The sequence below is a fragment of the Cinclus cinclus genome, chromosome 7 (assembly GCF_963662255.1).
Source record: "Cinclus cinclus chromosome 7, bCinCin1.1, whole genome shotgun sequence".
Taxonomy (NCBI): Eukaryota; Metazoa; Chordata; class Aves; order Passeriformes; family Cinclidae; genus Cinclus; species Cinclus cinclus.
Window position 1 is genome coordinate 13619454 of NC_085052.1, and position 18708 is coordinate 13638161.

General features: G+C 58.7%; 1 protein-coding gene across 1 annotated transcript; it reads left to right on the top strand.

The window, feature by feature from the left end:
* Window positions 1–319: 319 nt before the first annotated feature.
* On the top strand, window positions 320–16323 carry PPRC1 (PPARG related coactivator 1). Its single transcript, XM_062496643.1, has 17 exons — window positions 320–634; window positions 978–1044; window positions 1626–1778; window positions 2884–3182; window positions 6894–7037; window positions 7184–7336; window positions 7728–7853; window positions 8226–10992; window positions 11409–11462; window positions 11834–11894; window positions 12244–12329; window positions 12496–13288; window positions 14716–14889; window positions 15050–15113; window positions 15319–15440; window positions 15576–15727; window positions 16033–16323. Exons 1-17 carry the CDS (start codon window positions 320–322, stop codon window positions 16134–16136), a joined length of 5634 nt encoding a protein of 1877 aa, XP_062352627.1. The 3' UTR covers window positions 16137–16323.
* The last annotated feature ends 2385 nt before the right edge of the window (window positions 16324–18708 follow it).

Consider the following 18708-nt stretch of genomic DNA (forward strand, 5'->3'; position numbering starts at 1 on the left):
AGACGAGCGCTCAGAGACCCGATGAGCGCCCCGGTTGTCTCAGGGAGGCTTGTTGGGGTTTCCGCCTTGCGAGGCGGTGGGGACGAGCAGAGGACGCCACGACTGTTCCGCATGGAGTAGCCTGCTTAAGGCTTATACTTTTGGAGACCTTGCCAGTTTCCCAGCCCCGGGGCACGGGGAGAACGGAGCACGGCGTAGAGATCGTAGGTGGGAGGGAAGGGGGCAGAGAGGGCCGGGGGGCAGGAAGAAAGGGGGCTCGCAGCAGCGCTTTGCACCATCAGGGACATGGTGACCGGCGTTTGCTGTGCCTCGTGCGGGGATGGCAGAGGCTGCTAGGCGGGAGACTGGGATCTGCTCAGGTCCGTGCTTGCACCCTGTGCCGGAGGGATGTGACAGCATCCCGGGCGAGGCCGGGCACCGGAGAGATGCCAGGGCAGAAGGAGCAGAGTTCCATACGGACAGGGTCTCCCTGGGGGACACCCGCCCAAGCGGATCTCACCAGGGATCGTGCCCCAGCCCCGCTCAGCTCTGCTCCTGCACACCGGCTGTGGGGCCAAAGCCCAGTCTGCAAAGGCAAGCACTGTCCCTCTACTACCCTGTCAAGATGCAGCCCCAGCGCCACGATAGGAGCAGGGTCGTGGGCTGAGCAAACTGCCCCGGAGAGCCAAAGCCCTATCTTCTCTCTGAAAGGGCTAACTCCAGCCCACCTGCTCCTGCCTGGGTGTGACTCACATTCCTCTTTACTGAGTGGAGTGTCCTTTAAGGATCACACGGGTTTTTGAGCTCTCCTTTGCAGGCTGTGCCTATTAGCAAGCTGCCCCCCTCCCCGGGTGCTGCACAAACTGGACGGCCCTGAGCAGCTTCTGGCTATGCCTGGCCAGGGAGTGGTCGCATCACAGAGAGGGAAGGGAGGGGAGCCAGGGATGTAGAATGCGCATTTTCCTTTCTGGCTTTTGTTTGTTTTTCTTGTAAACCAGCAGGAATGCCTGGTGTTACCCTGCGCCAGGGGTGCATCCCTGCTGGAGATTGTACTAGGGGAGGGAGGTACCTGCAGGTGGAATCCCCTATGGTCACACTCCAGGAACCCTATGTGCAGGGAATATGGTCCCACTTCACAGGATGTGTGCCAGGCTAGGCTTGCTCTGTCAGAGATCAGCCTTGTTGTGCTGCAGGGGCCCTGCCACACACAGGGACAGAGGGATTAGGCAGGCCACTGCATGCCCTGGATGTGCCCCAGGGAGAGGACATGACAGGAAAGGACGGTGCGGAGCAGGAGAAGGAAGGCTGCAGGGCTCCAAGGGGAATATTGCTCCACATCCCTGTCAGCAGGTCTCTGGGTGCCAGGCTATGGACAACTTCTCCTCGGGCCAGTGGAAAGAGATATGGACATTTCCAAAGCGACCTCGTTCCTTGCTTTAGATGTGTTAAGCTCGTGGGAAGCAAAGTGTCCTTCAGAGGGGTAACCACACCTGGGCTGCACCCCTGGAGCACTTGCCCAGCCTTCCCAGCTTCCTCTGCAGTGCCAGAGGCAGGTGCTGGCCTGAGGATCCTGTTATATCCAACAAAATGCCCCACACCCCAGCGGTGTGCTCACATTCACCCATTGCAACACATGTGTTCTGCAGCACTCAGACATGGATCCGTGGCCCTGGAGAAGGACACAGCCACCTGCCTGCAGCTCAGACAGCACTTTGGCCGAATACAAGTGTCAGTGAGAGGTGCTATGGGCTCCTTGGATGAGGAGGTGGATGGGAGCAGCTCCCCTGGACAGAGAGCCTGTTTGTGACTAGGGAGGAACAGCCCCTGCGACACAGGAGGTGATGAGGGACACATATCACATTTGAAAGTCCCTTGTAGCAGGGGTGGAATGAAGGAGAGCAGGATGAGGCTCCATGTGTCAGTCATAGCTCAGCCCAATGACCAGGCACACAAGGCTGAGAAAAGCACTTCTATCCTGTAGATCCCCAAGGGAATCTGGTCTGGGCAGGACTGTGCTCCAGGGACTGAGGACTGATGTAGAGACCAAGACAATTACCCCCCCCGCCAGGCAAATTGTGAACTGCAGAACACCAGTGACATCTCCACACTGCACCTGTGCTGCTGTAAGCACATCTCCGAACCCCATGAGAGGATCCTACAGTCTGTCTGAAAGCCAGAACAGCCATAGGAAATGACAGCACCTGAAGGGACCCATGGCTTCTTGAACAAAGGCTACCAAACAGGGCCAGGCCAAGCACCTGAGCACACTGGCATCCCTTGCCTTCCAGGGGAGCCAGGCTGGATAGCAACTGTGTCCAGTGAGCTGAGTTTGGCTCCCTCACATTTTCCAGGTGATTTTCTTGTGCCAGCTTTGGAGAGCAGCAGAAGCCTAGGCAGAAGCAGTGACTTGAGTACCCCACCCCATTGCCATGCCAGAAGGCTGCACGCCAGCTCACGGTGCCTATCCCTCTTTTTACATAGGATAGTTTTTTTCATCCCGCCTGTGTCAACCACATATGCGTGTCACCTCCACCAGCCCCACACGAGCACCATGGCAATGCTGCACAGGCACCTCAGGTACAGGGAAAGCTCACAGACAGGGGACGGCGAGCCGCCGCACTCACAGCAATTCTGCCCTTCTTTCCAGGAAGCGCGGGAACACGTGGGTCGACCGCGCACACGTGCGCGCCAGAACCGGCGGGGCGGGCCCGTAGCGCCGCGGGAAAATGCGCTCCTGCCCCGCCCCCAGGGGGCGCTTCCCGCGCCGCCCCTCCCACCGCACGCCGCGGGGCTGGGCTGACCCCCCCCCTCGTTCCCGCCCGCCACAATGATGGCGGCGAAGCCCGAGGGTCTGCCCGCCTTCAAGATGGCCGCCCGCGCTCCTGAGGCCGGGTACCCCCTCAGGCCGGTGTCCGCCTCTCGGCGCGCGGCTAGCGGCGAAAGGGTGCGCTCCCGGCGTGCCGCGCGCGGGCGGGGCGGCGCGGGGGTCGCTGGGAGCTGTAGTGCGGGGCGGGCGGCGGTCACGTGGCGCGCTCGGCAGTGGCCGCGCTGGGAGTAGAGGCACCAAGATGGCGACGCGGCGGGGCGGAGCGGTGCCCGCCGCCAACGGGGCCGGTGGTGTTGCCGCCACGGCTGCTTCCAGGGGCCTGGGGAGCGGCGGAGCCTTGCGCGAGCCACCTTTCCGCGCCGGCAGCCCCCTGCAGGTAAGGGGTGGCGGGGCGCGGTGGGCCGCGCCGTGACACGTGGAGGCCGGGGCGGCTCCCGCGGCGGCAGCACCACGTGTGCCGGGAGCGGGCCCGCCGCACCGGCAGCGGGCGGAGGGGGCAGCGCGGGCCGGCGGCGCCTCCGCTGGTCCTGGAGTGGGGCGCCTTTTCTATGGGTGGGTGAACGGGGTGCCCGGAGCTCTCCCGCCGGGGTGGGGTGTCGGCGCAGGGAGATTATGGGGCTGGGGGGGCCGCGCCCCGGCCACGGGCCCCGCCGGGACGTGTGGCTTGGTGTCCCCTGCGGGAGGTGACACCCCGGCCTTAGGTAGTGGGGAACACGGGGATGCTGCTCGTGTCATTCCCCTGCCGTCCCTCCATCCTGGTGCCGCTCTTCGCCACCTGCGGCCACGGTGAGCTGGAGCTGGCGCGATTTGGGACACCGACACCCACCGGTGGCAGGCCTGGGGGGGGGTAGGTTCCTCGAGTCGTACCGAGACTTATCCACGGGAAGCGGGTTTCTATCCCGTAGGAAGAGGTTCCCGCGCTGGGGCAGGTGTGGGGCGCGGAGCTGCCGCTGTCACCGGACCCGGTGGGCCCGTGCCGGGGCTGGGCGCGACTGCGCTGCGATCTGGACGGGGAGCGCGGGGGTGCAGCACCCCAGGAGGGGACGTGGGGGTACCTGCGCTGTGCTGTCGGGATAATTTTGGGGGGACACCCTCCCCCCCATCCCGGCCCCGGGCTGGAGGACACTAACGCTGTCTCGCCCCTCCCCGACGCGAGCAGAGTGGGCTGCGGATGGGGGAAGAGATGTGTGTTCCTGCCTGATGTTTTCCGAAAACAGCAGAGGAATCTACGGAGCATCCTCTGGCTGTGCCGCGCTGGCCGGGCGGAGCCCCCCGGCTCCCCGGGCTCGCCCCGCGCCCTTGCCGGCAGCTCCGGCGCTGTAAGAGCAGCCTTGGCAGCCAGCCGGGGACCATGGCCGCCCTGTGCTCGGGGCGTAGCCGCAGCACGCCGGGCACACGTGTCACCACCAGCCTGCGGGGGCCTCCGTTGTCCCTTCCGGGGACCAGAGCGGCGAGTGCAGTGTACGCTGCGCTGGGCGGGTATCGGAAGACCTGGTGGCCGCGCTTAGGCTGTGTCCATTGCAAGTAGTTAGCTCCAGTCCCAGAGCCCTCTGTGTCTAAATCCCACTTTGGGTCTGTGGGCATCCTCCCTTCTCCCCGGCAGTGCTGGTTGCTTGGGCACACCGTGGTCAGAGCCGAAGCCTGTCCTTGAACATTCCCGTGACCTCTTCCCTGCAGCGTTGCTGTAAAGCAAACACGGGGAGCCAGCCGTAAAGGGAGGCCCGGGGGGGGGCGGGGGGGGAGGGGGTGGTTTCCCCCTGCCTTCCGGGCTAGGAGTGACGGGGTCCCTGACAGGGAGGAGAGCAGGCAGGGACTCTGGCTGGAGCAGGCTGGGCTGGTTCGTACCCCCGCCCCGACGCACAAGCGATGCTCAGGCGATGAGGGCTGCAGGAGGTGCCCGTCCCCAGGTGGATCAAAGCGAGTCCTGGGGGAACACAGCCCAGGCCGGTGACTCATGGCTGTGGGACTCCTTGTTGCAAGGCGCTGAGTCAAGGGAGTCGAGGAAGGCATGGGAGATTGCCCGCCCTCCCTCCCGGGCTGCGGTCAGGAGCCACAGGAAGAGGCCATTTGAGTGGGAGGGTTTTATTTCCCTGCCTCCTAATGTCCAGCGCTGATCACAGCTGGAAACCTCTTATTACATGGTTTCTTTGGGGAGAGCCACCCCTGTGGCTAGATGGGCAGGGCTGTGCAGCCCCTGGGTGACCTCCGGATCCCTTTGCCAATTGCAGGCAGGGTTTAGATGGTCCCTGCGTCCTGGGCTGCTGATGCTCTGTCCTGCTGGCTCCTTCGGTGGCCTGGGTGCCTCTGCCTGCTGGTCACCGCTGACTCAGGGTTGCACTCCGCCGGGGGCCTAGGCGTGTGAGCCTGGATGTCCTCCCAGTATCTGCGTGAGGATTGGCCAGGAATCACAGCCAGGCTGCGCCTAGAGGGCTGCCAGCAGCTCTGATGCTGAGCAGGAACACTGCTCTAAAACTGCTCCATAGCCTGCATGGTGGGGTGGAGTGGTGCTCTGGTGTCACTGGTGGGCTCCACTTCCAAGGAGAAGGCCCTGGGAGAGGCTGGGCTGGCAAGCTGCCTGCTGAGCCCCAAACCACTGCAGACTCTTGGTCTTTACGGCTGTCATGTTGCAGACTGGGGGAATTTGGGATGGGCAGCCTTGAGGCATTGCTGTGGGTGTCCTGGCTTTGATTCCCAGCCTGGTATTGGGGTGCCTGTGTTCTGGGGTTGCACAGAGCTCCTGTTTGTGCTGTTGCCAGTGGTGCCTGCTTTGTCTTATTTGAGCCAGTCTCTGAAGAGACCCAGGGACCAGGGGTTTTGGCATGTGGCTTTGGTACTGTCATATTTTAGAAACATCTATTTAATGAAATGCCTGCTGCCTCTCTGGTGCAGTTTACTGCTTGCTAGAAGAGGATTTCAAAATATTAGCAGGTTCTCTCTAGGCACAAAGTACATTTTGTTGTGCACAGGCACAGCCTTATGCAAGCTGTGGTACCTACATGAAACGCAGGTGAACTGTATCAGATGTGCATCCCCCAAGGTTCAGAAGTATTCTCACGGTGCTGGTGCTGCTTCAAGGGCAGGAAGATGGGTTGCAGCCTGTTCCTGGCTAGCTTTGGAAGGGAGGTGTACTCTCCCAGGGCTCTGTCCTTGGTGCCCTTATCTTCCCAGCCTCCATTATCTCTCTGCCTAAGCCCATCTACAAACAGGAATTCACATCCTGTCTTGTACCAGTGACATGCATGTGCTGCTGTTCTGCTCTGTATGTCCTGTGGCTCTGCTCAACTGGGGCCTGCAGCCCCTGCCCTTGCCCAGCATCTGACTTTTTCTGGCTGTCCTGCAGCATGGCCGTGTGGCATCCTGGAATGCAGTGCAAACACTTTTTTGAAGTTACTCAGAACTGCCCAAGCATTTGTGGAGGTGGCTGGGGGACTGGAAAAGATGTGAGGTTGGAAATTTGAAGGAGGAAGAGTAACAAAGCTGATTTGGTCCTTTGAATTGCAAGCACAGATCATGTCTTCTTGTAGCCTGCACTAGAGGTTTTAGGGTAGGGCTCCAGCAGTGGCAGCTGGCGCACCCCTCTTGCTGACTCCCGCACTTTTGTTATGAATTTCGTAATGGTTTTGGGCTTATCTGAAGCATCGACGGCCGGAATTGGAGGAGCACGTGATAGTCCATGAGGTGGTGGGAGCTAGCCTGTCCCCTCCCTGTTCTGTATGACCAGTGTTTGGTGTTGGGTAGAGCCTGGTGTTTTATCTGTTCATCTTTCCCAGTTATGCAGCTGCAGAGTGAATCAGGCAGGAATTTTCAGTGTGGAGGGATCCTGGGTAATTGGAAGGGTCTCAGGCTGAAAGCAGCACAGAGCTTTGTGCAGTGAACTCTCCTGAAAGCAAAGGGGAAGGTCCCCTGTGCCACCTTCTGACCTGCAGCTGTGTTCCAACTGCTTCCCCTGCGTGTTCAGGATCCTGGGGGTGCCCAGCCACTGTTTGCAGCACAGGCTGTTGGGAGCCCCATGTGTGTTGCAAGGAAATCAGTGTTGGTAGTGGGGGCTGTGCAAAGTGTTTACTTGGCTCCCCATGCTCCTCAACAGTGCTTTTCCCTCGAGGAGGATGACCTGAACTTAACATCATTGGATGCAGAAACTGTCTTAGAAGCTGAAGAGATCCTGGGGACAATGCAGAACTATCTGGACTCCTCTGTGCTCTCCATCATTGAAGATCTTTCTCTGAGTGAGGTGGGAGCTCACACACAGATGCAGGATGTTGGTGGCCGAGATGGCCTTGGCTGTGGCATGGGTGGGGGTGGTGGCAGTGTCCTCCATGTCCAGGTCTTATGGCTGTATCCCATTGCCCTCTGAGACCATCCCTACCCTTGCAGCAGAGCAGGGCCTGTCTGGATGCACAGAATGAGCTGTCCCTGCTGACTGCCATCACAGAGATCCTGGACAGCACGGATGATGAGACCCTGTCCCCCTTTGACACCATAATGGATGCAGAGCTGCTAACCTCGCCTCGTGAGCGGGAGAATCCCTCGGTAAGTTGGGGGGCACATGCAGCCTGAGCCCAGAGCCCATGGGAAGATGGTCAGGCAGGGCTCTGCTAGGTTCTAGCATGAGGGTGCCCTGAAGTAGTAGGACCCTAGTGCCCAGTACCCTGAGATGTACTATCATGATGGTTCCAATGTGAGAGAAGTGCTCTGGAGGGCCATGCCTTCGCCTTGGGTATTTATATAGAGCCAGAGGTGTGCTGGAGGCTTTGGAGAGTAGCATGTCACCAGTGGGAACTGCGTGCATTATGGGTGAAACAGGGCTGTTTGCTCTTGGGCTTTGTGGGGTGAAGTGCATGGAGAGTGTGGGGCTGGGGGTGGCCTGTGCCCTCCAGCAGAATAAACCTGCCACTATCTCATCTTCTGGCCATCTTTCCAGTTTCAGAAGTTTCTCACCTTATCCTGCCCATTGCTGGAGTGTGAGAGCCCTACCCTGGAACAGCCTAAGGCTCTCAGGCCTCTCAGCAGCAGCAGCAGCAGCAGCAGCGTCTCTGTGGTTGGGAAGGTGAGCAGCTGAGCAGGGGAAGCTGAAGCAGCAGTGTTGGCACGGTGCTGGGATAACTATCTGTGGTGCAGCCCCCAGCCCCAGCCTTCCCTCCTGGCACAGGCATCCTTTCCCAGAAGCAATGCTTTTGCAAGGCATTAGAGGCAGTGGGAGCAGGGTCTGCCTCAGGTGGTGGGGCCTAGGATCTGGGATGCTCCCATAGAAGCGTTGGATTTCCAGCTCTGTTGTGTTTTACTGGGCAGGTCAAATGTGTCCCAGCTTTCTGTCTGCTATGGGGCTTTGCTGTAGAGTTGCAGAAGACGCAGTTGGCTGTCCTGTGGCAGTGCTGCTAAAAGCCCAGGAGCTGATGTTTGCTGTGGTTCCCCTTCCCAGATTGATGCAGATGTAGCCTGGGACCGTGCTGCTCATGGCCTCGAGGATCCAGTGCTACCAAAGAAGCAAGTATGCAGCACCCAGAGGGTGGAGCGAAAGATGGGCTGGCACCGAGCCCGAGAGCAGCCCTTGCCACAGCGCAGTGATGGGGAGGAAGAAGAGGAGGAGGCTGCCTTGAGCCTGGAGCTAGACAGCAGCATGGAGGCTGTGGATTTCTGTGTCAGTGAGGCTGGAGCAGCACTGGAGGAGCATGAAGACCCCTGCATCATCAACACAAGTGACGTATCCCTGAGTGAGCTGGTAAAGTCCATGCACCCCTATTGCCTGCCCACCTTCACCGTGTGCCTGGACCCTGACACAGAGCCTGTGGCCAAGGAGCTTCTAAGCAGTCCTGTCCTGCTGGAAATTGTGCCTGGAGAGGGAGAGAGTGTGGAGATCCCTGTGGTCCTACAGCCCTTTACTCCCAGCTCCCCTGACCTGGAGCCCCAGCTCCTGGGAGTAGAGGAGAGTACTGGAGAGTCAGTCCCACAAGATCAAGGGGAGCTGCCAGGAGCTCCAACCCAGGAAAATGGGGTGGAAAAGGAGGAGAAGGAAAAACTACCTGGGAAGGAGCCTTCATGCACTATCCCAGAGGCCACCTCTCCACTGGAGACAGCGGCACCTGGAGCCTCAGGTCCTAGCAGCAGTTCCTGGCACAGCACAGAAGCCCCAGCAGGTGGAAAACGTGAATGCTCTGAGAAGGGACGGGGCCGTGAGAGAGCAAGGAAAAGTCGGAAAAAGAAAGCAGAGGAGGATCAAAGCAAGCAGGCCAGGCCTGGCAGGGACTTTGTAGCCCATCAGCTCCGTTCCACTGGCTCTGGGCAGTCCCATGTCCAGCCAGCCATCAGCCGGCAGCGGGCAGAGTGTCCCTCTGTTCAGGTCTCAGACTTCCTGGCACAGCAGCTGGAACGAGCCCGGAAGGAGGGGCAGATGGAGCTGCATGCTGAGCGGGCACCACGGTCCCGGGGCAGGCCTCAGAGCACAGCAGGGGCCTTCCTGCCCAAGAAAGGGAAGCAGGAGCTGCAGAAGGAGCCAGCACCAGAAACTGTGAGTGTGACCCCGGAGAAGACCAAGACCCAGGTGCCCCTGGTGAAGACTGCACCAAGTGTGGAGGGGCAACCAGCAGCTGCAAGTCCCAGCCTGACAGATCAGGTTGAGAGCCAGGGAGATGTACAGCCATCTGCCCAACAGAGCAGTAGGGTCTCTGAGGCTGCCTCTCAGCTCCCAGAGCAAGGTGTTGGACTGGAGCCTGCCCAGAGCCTGTCAGCAGCAGAGCCAAGTGAGGGCCTGCCGAAGGAAGTCAAACCCAAGGCTTTGAGCCTGCGTGAGTACCGTATCCGCATGCTGCACCGTCAGCCCAGCACAGGTGGCAGCCAGGAAAGCAAGAAGCAAGTGGCCAGCAAGTGGCCCAGTGTCCCTGAGCCTCCAACAGAGCTGGCAGAGATCCCCTGCCTGGTGTCACCCATGCGCTCTGCCACCGAAGCAGACGGTGCTCAGAAGAAACCCACCAGCCCTGCTGCTGTCCCTCCTGCCAGCAAAGCTCCCACTGCTCTGACTTCAGCCCCAGCACCTGCCACAGCGCCACCACCCCCATCAACAGCAATGCCTTTTGTTGCACCAAACGTGCCCCCAGCTGCTGGGATGGCACCCACTGGGATGCCACCAGCCTCTACCGGTGCTTATGCCCTTTACCCACCAGTGCCTTCCTGGCCCTGCTTCAGCCCGCAGCCCATGGGCTGCCATGGTTTGCCTCCACCACCCAGTGCCGGCTCCTCCAGTAGTTTTCATGTGGTGCCTGGCCTCCCACCTCCAGCAATGGCTTGGGCCCCTCCACCTGTGCCACCCCCACCTCCATTTGGCCCAGGTGGCCCCTATACACCAGTTGGGTGGGCACCACCATCTTATTGGCCAGGAATCCCCATGCCGCCTCCGGTGCCTTCCCTTGCGTACAGGGACTCTGGAGCAGCACTGCAGGCCCCCACTGCCTTCCCAGCTGGCAGTCACCCTGGCACAGCCCTTCTGCATGGGCAGCTTCCTGCCACTCCTATGCTCAGCTGCCCGGAGCCACCAGCCTTCCCCACCCAGTCACCTGCTGCCCTGACCAGCGAGATGGGGGCTGCAGGTGGCCCAGCCACCTGCAGGGTGTCAGGCAGGGTGTCAGACCCCAGGAGGCAATCACGACTGGCAGGAGAGAGCTCTCTCCCCAAGGCCCCTCTTGCTTCAGCCACTGCCCAGCCCCTGCCAGCCCCCCCACCTGCCACTGCCCAGCCCCTGCCAGCCCCCTCAGCTGCCACTGCCCAGCCCAGCAGGGTCCCTCCTGCAGTACCAGTCCCTCAGGCTGTCCCCACCCAGCGTCTGGAGGAGTCCCAAGCTGCAACTCCCAACCAGGTCCCAAAGGCCCCCCCAGATGCCATCTGCTGCCCAGCAGAGGTGTCTCCTGCTCCTGTTGAGGAGTCCCCTGGCCCCCACACCACAGAGAAGGCTGTAGGGCCAGGCAAGGAGGCAGTAGAGAAAGCCTTGTTGGAGCCCAAGGCAGCTGCTGGGCAAGAGTTGCCTGGCCAAAAATCCGCCTCCCAGGCTGTGGCAGCACCACTGAAAGCAGGTCGAGAGAGCAGCTTTCCCACCAAGGCACCCACTGTGCGGCCATGGAGGCACCAGCCACTCCTCAGCCCAGCCCAGCCCAGTGACAGCAGCAAGGACATTGTGCAAGCCTTCATCAGTGAGATTGGTGAGTGGGAGGGCTGCAGGATGCTGGGTTGAGTGTCAGAAGCCAGCAAGGCTTCAGTGCTGCTGGCAACCTGGGTAGCAGAACCAGTTCCTGGCACTTCTGGGGGCAAGGGTGGCAAAGGTATGCCCACAGGCTTGCAGTGTCTTCCCAATACTCTGCTAGGATATTGCCTACAGTGGATGGTCTGGGCTGGCTGTCCTGAAACTAATCTCTAATGGGATGGCAGAGCTGGGTGCTCCTGTCCTTGGTGTGGGAGACACAGAGCTGCTGCAGGCTCTGTTACTGCTTTTCCTCCCCAGTGCTTGCCCCACCATCCAGGGAGGCTGATGCAGGGGGAGAATGTGGTCAGGGTACCTTAATGTAGTGCTGGGAGAATTCTGGCTGATCTGACTTGCTATGCTTTCTCCCTGGCCCAGGTATTGAAGCCACCGACCTGTCCAGCCTGCTGGAGCAGTTTGAGAAGTCTGAAGGTGCGAATCTGGCATGCCATCCCCTGCAGGGCTCCCTCCATGCCATGCTAGCCTCTCTGGGCTGTCCGTGTGTCAGGGTGGCAGTGGGAGGGCTGTGATGCTGCCTGTGGGCTCGTGTTACCCTGCCCAGGTTTTTCATTCTGGGGCTGTCTCTGCTTCCATCTCCTTGGCCTGCGGAAACACCTGGGGATCCCCATGGCAACCAAAGGGGTGGTGAAGAGTCTGAAGGAAAAAGGATGTGCCGCTCCTATTTTCAGGGAGCTGGGTTTCAGGTGCTGTGAAATCTGTTCTTAGCTGTTCTGGGGGTGCTTTGTGAATCCTGTCCTTCAGCCCCACTTGTTGCCACTCTCACCTACGTGTTCTCTTTTCAGCCAAGAAGGAGGAAACTTCTGTACAGCCTCCTGAGGAAAGACAGCTGATGGGGAGCTCTGGGTGAGTATCAAAACCTTGGCAGCTGATGCCCAGCGCGGAGCCCAGCAGAGCAAAGGCACAGGGCAGCTTTCAGTCCTGGCAGGGTTTAAAGTGTGCTGGGGCTGTGTCCATTGGCCAGGAGGGGCTGAGCTTGTTGTTGGATTGGGACAGAGCTGGCGCTGAGGGGGAAAAATTGGGAAAAGCAGCGATGAGCATGACCAGGCTGTGCAAGTTTTATCATTGCAGCTCTCTTGGGATCCTCTATACTCGTGATCTGGCCAGTGGGGCAGATTGAGTAGGTGCCCCAGGTGTGGGGAGTGGGGCTGAACTTTGCCTGCTGTGTTTGACAAAGCTCCTTTCCTATTCTCAGGTCTGAGACCCAGCAGGATGCACCAACCCAGCAGGACAGGAAGCCCCCAGATGGCCTGCAGGCCTCTGAGCTGGCCAATGTGGCAGGTAATGAATACTTGGGGCAAGGGAGGATAGTCTGCCATGTTGTAGCAGGGCTGTTGTGTGTCCAGGGGACACCTTTGGGAGTGAGGGGGGCTGGGACATGAGGGAGCCCCAGCTGGGTGGACTGCAGCAAAGGGCTGCTCTTTTAAGTGTTCTGGTGCTCTCCCAGGCCTCACGCCTCCAGCAACACCTCCTCACCAGCTCTGGAAGCCTTTGCCTGCTGTCTCGCTGCTGGCCAAGACCAAGTCACCTGGGTCCATGCCCCAGGAAGGGCCCCAGAAGACAACCAAGCTGATGAAAGCCAAGCCACTGCCCCCAAACAAGATCCAGGTGAAGAGCATGGTGCCAGCCGCTGCCAGCACAGCCCCCAGCCACGTCTGCTCAGGAGACCATGACTACTGCATCCTGGGTACACCACAGCCTGAGAGCAGCAGTATCCCTGGCACGCAGACCCCTGCCAAAGGTGGCTCCCGCTGGAACGTCAAACACCACCGGGACATCACTATCAAACCCATCTCCTCCTTAACCAAACGGACGCTGGACCAACCTGAGCCCACCCCACCAGCCCCTAACACCACCACAGGGCACAGCCAGGAGCCCCTGGGGATGGCCTGCCTAGCTCCCCTGGATTATCGGACTACCATCCCCAACAAGGCCACCACTGGGTACAGCAGTCCCCCCACCTCAGTGCTCCTGTCTCCAGCTGCATCCCCCTGCCGGGACCAGGAGGTGCGGACTCCCAGTGCCCAGCCCAGTCATGCTGCTGCCAAGAGATCCCTGCGCTGCTACCGGAGACCCCAGGACTCACCCAGCCCCTCTACTGACAGCTGGAGGGCTGGCCGGAGCCGCGCCAGCCGTTCCTTCAGCTCCAGTTCGGATGGAGCTAGCGAGTCCTCATCTTCATCCTCGCCCTCCCGATCCCGGTCACGGTCACTCTCCCCACCCCCAAAGCGGTGGCGAAGGTAAGCAGGGGATTGTTGCTTGCTCTTGGGGCAGTTGTCCTGTGGTTGGTCTTTTGCAAGTGCCCAGACACATCTTTATGGTCCTACTGGATGGCTGGATTTGATCTTTTTGTCCCTGTGGCCCTTCTGAAGAGATGTAGGGCTCACAGAGGGTGGGGGAACTGCAGCAACACGCTGCACATCCATTTCTGGCTGAAGCCTACATCTGGGCCCTTGTGCCTGCAAAGCCACCACTGAGCCAGACCTCCTTAGTCCTTCTGGAACACCCAGTCCATGTTACAAGTCCTTGGCTATATCTTTGCTTTTGTATGCTTTTTCTGGAGTATTATGGCAGGTGTTTGTATTTGTGCTGTGGGGTTGCTGCAGCCCTTGGTGTAGAAATGAGAGGAGCCACAGTGGAGCTCTCCAGGGAGCTGCTAGAGGCAAGCAGGGGAAAGCCTGTCTGGCTAGGTTGCCTTGGGGGCTCCCTGTTCTCCTTACGCAGGTGGCTGTGTAGGAAAGTGGGACACCTTGGTCTCTGTGGGGATGCATTTCTTTTGGAGCCCTTGTGCATCTGAGTGATGTGCAGCCTGTCCCAGCTGGTCTGGTGAAGGGTTTCTTGTTGTCATTCTCTTAGTGTTCAGCCAATTCTGGGCATGAGGGGCCTGTCCAGTCAAGACACCTTAATTGATGACCAGTAAATGCAGAGGCTGGAACTAGAAAGGGCAGGTATAAAAGTGCCATATTCCATGGATGTGCAGCTTGGGGATTGTGAAACAACGTATCTGGCTTGGCTTTCCAGCAAATCAGTTGGACTTGTGCTGGAAAATGTCCCCATGTACTGTGCCACCCTGACTTGCTGTCCTCCAGGAGAATATGTGGCAGAGCCAGGCAGCATGCCCTACCAGGCTTGGGTGTGCCTGTGGCAGGGACCACCTATGGTCAGGATGTCTGGAGAGGGACTGTGCTCCTGGAGGCAGCCCACATTAGTCCCTGAGGTGTTTTGGTCCTGCTGTCCTTAAGCTTTCCCTGGTCTTGCTGGAGAAGCTCTTGCAGTCTCTGTTCATGCAGAGATTTTTGTTTTGCACAATGTGGATGTAGTGCTGTCCTGTGCATTGTGTGGGGCTCAGCACAGAAGCCCTTTCTGAGCCCTCCCAGGCACAGCCCTGTGCTTCACAGTTCCCCCATGACTACGTCTTGCTCTTCAGAAGCTGTTCCTCCTGTGAGCCTGCTCCCTTTTCTCTGTGGCATTGGGAATCAAATGGAGCAACATTTCCTCAGTGTTATTGCTGCCCTGGCAATCTTGGGCAGAGGCTTCCCCATCCTGGGGTTGGGTCCTGTCTGAGTGGGATGCTGGATACCATTGGAACAGTGGAGATGTTTTTCTACTTTGGAGCCTGATGATGCTGAACAAAGGGAGGGCTCAGCTGTATCTCTCCTTCCCTCAGGTACCGCACAAGATGTTCCCACAGCTCCTCCTCTCGCTCCAGCTGTGGGTCATGTGGCAGGTCCCGGGGCCGGTCCTCATCCTCATCATCAACATCCTCCTACTCATCCAGGTCCACGTCCCACAGCCAGTCCCGCTCCCCCTCACCCCGCAGGAGGAGTAAGAGGTGGAGAAGGTGAGTGTGGCCACCCTGCAGGGGTGTGTGCTCTCCCCAACCCATCTCCCAGCCTCCTGTGGAGGAGGGATGGACCTTCAAGATCTCCCTTGTGTTTGGAATCACTCTTCTGGCACCCCCATGATTCTGTAGCTCATGTGTCTGGTTTCTGCCCTGACAGATACAGTTATGATGCACAGGACCACTACCAAAGGCAGAGGATCCTCCAGAAGGAACGTGCAATAGTGAGTGATGGAGGGCTGGGAATCTGGGGCTGGAAATGTGGGGATCCACAGCCCCTCTATCACTTTAGAAAGCCATGGGGGTGCAGCCTTGCCAGCAGCATTGCTGGGAGGCCCTGGTCAGGGCACAGTGTGGTGAGAGGCCATGCAGGGAGGGTGCTCTGTGTGAGAGAGGTCCTGCTCAAGGATGGGGCATCCCTGCCCACAGGAGGAGCGGCGAGTTGTGTTTATCGGCAAGATCCCCAGCAGGATGACACGGTCAGAGCTGCGGCACCGCTTCTCTGTGTTTGGGGACATTGAGGAGTGTACTCTGCATTTCCGCTCTGAGGGGTAAGAGTTGTGGGAAGATGGGTCAGTCCCTTCCCAGGGATGACTCGTCTTGGGCCTTTTCCCATTACTCAAAGGGATGTTGCAGACCAAGGGGGCACAGACATAACCGTTGCTGCTGATCCCCTCCAATGTCAGGGACAACTACGGCTTTGTCACCTACCGCTATGCTGAGGAAGCCTTTGCTGCCATTGAGAGCGGACACAAACTGCGGCGCCCAGACGAGCAGCCCTTTGACCTGTGCTTTGGTGGCCGCAGGCAGTTCTGCAGGAGGAACTACGCCGACTTGGGTGAGTTGTGCGGCCTCCAAGTTGGGGGTTGGTCTCCCTGGGTCCTTCTCTTCTTTCCAGAAGTGTAGGAGTCCCCATCCTTGGGGTCAGTCAGGATTGGCAGCAGAGTCACATCCAGGAACAATCCTGCCCTGAAGGGAGGTTGAACAGGAGCTCCCTGTCTCTCCAGCACTGTGTTGGAGGCTGGCCCAGCTCTGGGTCTAGAGGCTGGCAGGTGAAACAAGATAAGAAGTTTGCTGTGGGAATGGCCAGAATTGTGCCAGTGTTTCCACGGGCTCTAGACAGCATCTCCCCCTCTCTTCCAGATTCAAACCGGGAGGATTTTGACCCAGCTCCTGTCAAGAGCAAGTTTGACTCCCTGGACTTCGACACTCTGCTGCGGCAGGCACAGCGCAGCCTGCGGAGGTAGCGGCAGTAAAGGCGGAGCACCCGCCCCCACTTTTATACTCAAATACAAAAGGCAAAAAAAGTATGGAGAGAGAGATGAGGTTTTTAATAAAATGAAAAAGGAAAAAAATTTGTTTTATAACCAATATTTAAGGAGGACAGGTCATTGGCCTTCAGCCAGAGCAGTCCAGGCAAGTGGCAGCCCTGGGCTTGCCTCAGATATACAATAAATGCGGATGCCCAAACAGCAGCATTGCCTTGTTTCCTCCTTTGCATGGGGTATTCCCACGTGTGGGCTCAGGCTGTGCCCTCCTCAAGACTCCAGGGACTCTGCCTGTGGTATGGCCCCATGAAATGTTGCACAGGTCGTAGACTGGGCACAGGAGTGGGATGTCTGGGGAGAGTGGGACACCGAGCATGTGACTGTCACTGTGACAGTCTGGCACGGGGTGAATGCCTCTCTGAGGACCCCTCTGACCGTCTCTTGGGCTCTGCTGGTGCAGGACTTGGCTCGCAGCCGTTTTGGGGCCACATGCACCTCCCGCGATGGCCACGGGGGGGCAGTGCAAGATCCTCCACCACCGCTCCCAGCGGTGGGCTGGGAACGGGTTGTAGCCCTTGGTCAGAGCCCGGGCAGGGCTCTGCTTGCTCCGAGCCTACTACCCTGTGTGCCTGTCCCTTTCGAGCCTGCTCCTTCGTACTGCTCCAGCTTGCCAGAAGGAGAGGGGTGACATCTCATCTCTTGGTTTCCCCTGAGGGAGGGGTGTTGGTGTGACTGCAGAGAGATTACTGCTGTCTGCAGTGGAATGGTGCTTGGCAGGAAAGGATGGCCAGTGGCAGGGAGGGATGGATGGTACCTGTCTAGGCCCTCTCAGTGCATTGCAGCTATGGAGGAGAGGCACAATTGCAGGCAGCCCCCAGGGGAGTGTGCTTGGGCCTGCTGCCAAGCATCTTTCCTGTTCTTTTGCTGGCAGTCAGAGAAAAGCCCTTCCTTTGACTGCTCCTGGGCTGGGACAAGCTTGAGGGTCCTTTGTAGGTGGGGCTAGTCCCTTGCAGGTAGCAGTGCGGACTGGGAACCCTGAGATGGCATTGAGTACCCTGGCTTTAGGACTGGGACAGGCTTGGGGTGGGGTGCAGTGGCTCTCTCTTGGCACACCCTGGGTTAGGGCAGCCTGCAGCTGCCCTACTGGGCAGTACAGAGCTGGGAGGGTGTGGAGGGAAGTGATGGGCAGGGGATGGACCCCTATGCCACTCCCAGGGTTTTCATGATGTTTGGGGTAGTTAAAATCCCTTCAGATTCCTTACTTGGTAGAGGCAGCATGCACTCCAATAGTATGAGAGCAGAGAGGGGAATAGGGGCAATAAACCCAGGATGAGGGATTCAGCCCAAGTTGATGCTGATGTTTCCACTTGCATCATGTTCAAGGCTCTGAGCCTTTTGTGGCTGTGCCTGGGTGTATTGCAGCACTCTTATGGTCTGGAACTGTGGCTGGAGCCCACCTCTTCCCTTGCTGCTCCCCTAGATGGTGCGAGGTGCTCCTGCCTGCACACTGGGTGACTTGTGCTACTCCGCCGCTCAGCCTAGAGAGGCCTCTGCAGTAGCCAGGGATACAGTGGGGTAAAGTAAGGCTGCGTGCAGGTGGGCCTTGAGTGACCTCCCACCCTGTTCTCTCCTGTGTGGCCCTGGACTTTACACACGGGAGAGTCCAAGGAGGCAGCTGTATGCAAGGGAGTAAGTGGGATAGGGGGAGGCAGGCAGGGGGCTGTTGATTAGTAATGCAGTTCTTCCAGGGAATGGAAGGAGGGGGTGACAGCCAAGGCCCAGTGGGGTCTTGTAGGGAGGATGTGTGTTCCTTCCTATGAGTTCATGCAGAACACTGTGCCTGCAGCACACCTGCAGCCCCTCTCCTGCTCAGAGCTGCTGGGCTGATGGTGGTGCTGACCAGCATCTTTCTGGTCTCAGAGCTGCCACAGCAGTACTGAGGGCTGTGGATCTAAGCTAGTGTTAGAGGGAGAGCATCTGTTAAACCAGCTGTGAAAACACTCTCCAGCTGTTGGGTGATTTGGGCCTGAGGAAGGACTTGTATGCCTTAGAGCTGGGCTTGTTTCTATAAATATTTTAGGTGATCTAAAAGTTTCTTTATAGCCTTTTCTCAAAACTGTGGTGCAGCTGAAGAGGCAGGCAGGAGTGGGTAGTGTTAGAGGCAAGGTGGAGCTGGGTACAGGGGATGTCTGCTGTCAGCAACCATGGGAATCCTTGGGCATATGCTATTCCATGGACTTTAGGTGTGTGCATTTGGGCAGCCCTGTGAGCACAGCATCACCCCAAATATGTGTGCTGCTGACTGTTGCATGAACAAGGCTATATCCTTGTGCGTTCCTATGGCTGGGCTGCACATGGTCCCCTCTCCTCCCACTGCTCCTGTGGGTGAGAAAAGACAGGGAGTGTGAAAGGGTTTGTGTTGCCAAAAGAATTAACACCCTGCTGTTGTGCCCTGTAAATCTGAGTGTTAAGAGGTTGGCTCTATCCCCGTGTTACAGTTTAATGGTTTCCGTTAGCAATAACCTGCCCCTGTGTTCTTGGTTACTGATTT

Excerpts from the sequence above, each read along its gene's own strand:
- PPRC1 (XM_062496643.1), top strand. The coding sequence starts at position 320 with ATGGCAGAGGCTGCTAGGCGGGAGACTGGGATCTGCTCAGGTCCGTGC. Across the intron at positions 3,183-6,893 it reads GCGCCGGCAGCCCCCTGCAG|TGCTTTTCCCTCGAGGAGGA; the intron begins GTAAGGGGTGGC and ends GCTCCTCAACAG. Across the intron at positions 7,038-7,183 it reads AAGATCTTTCTCTGAGTGAG|AGCAGGGCCTGTCTGGATGC; the intron begins GTGGGAGCTCAC and ends CCCTTGCAGCAG.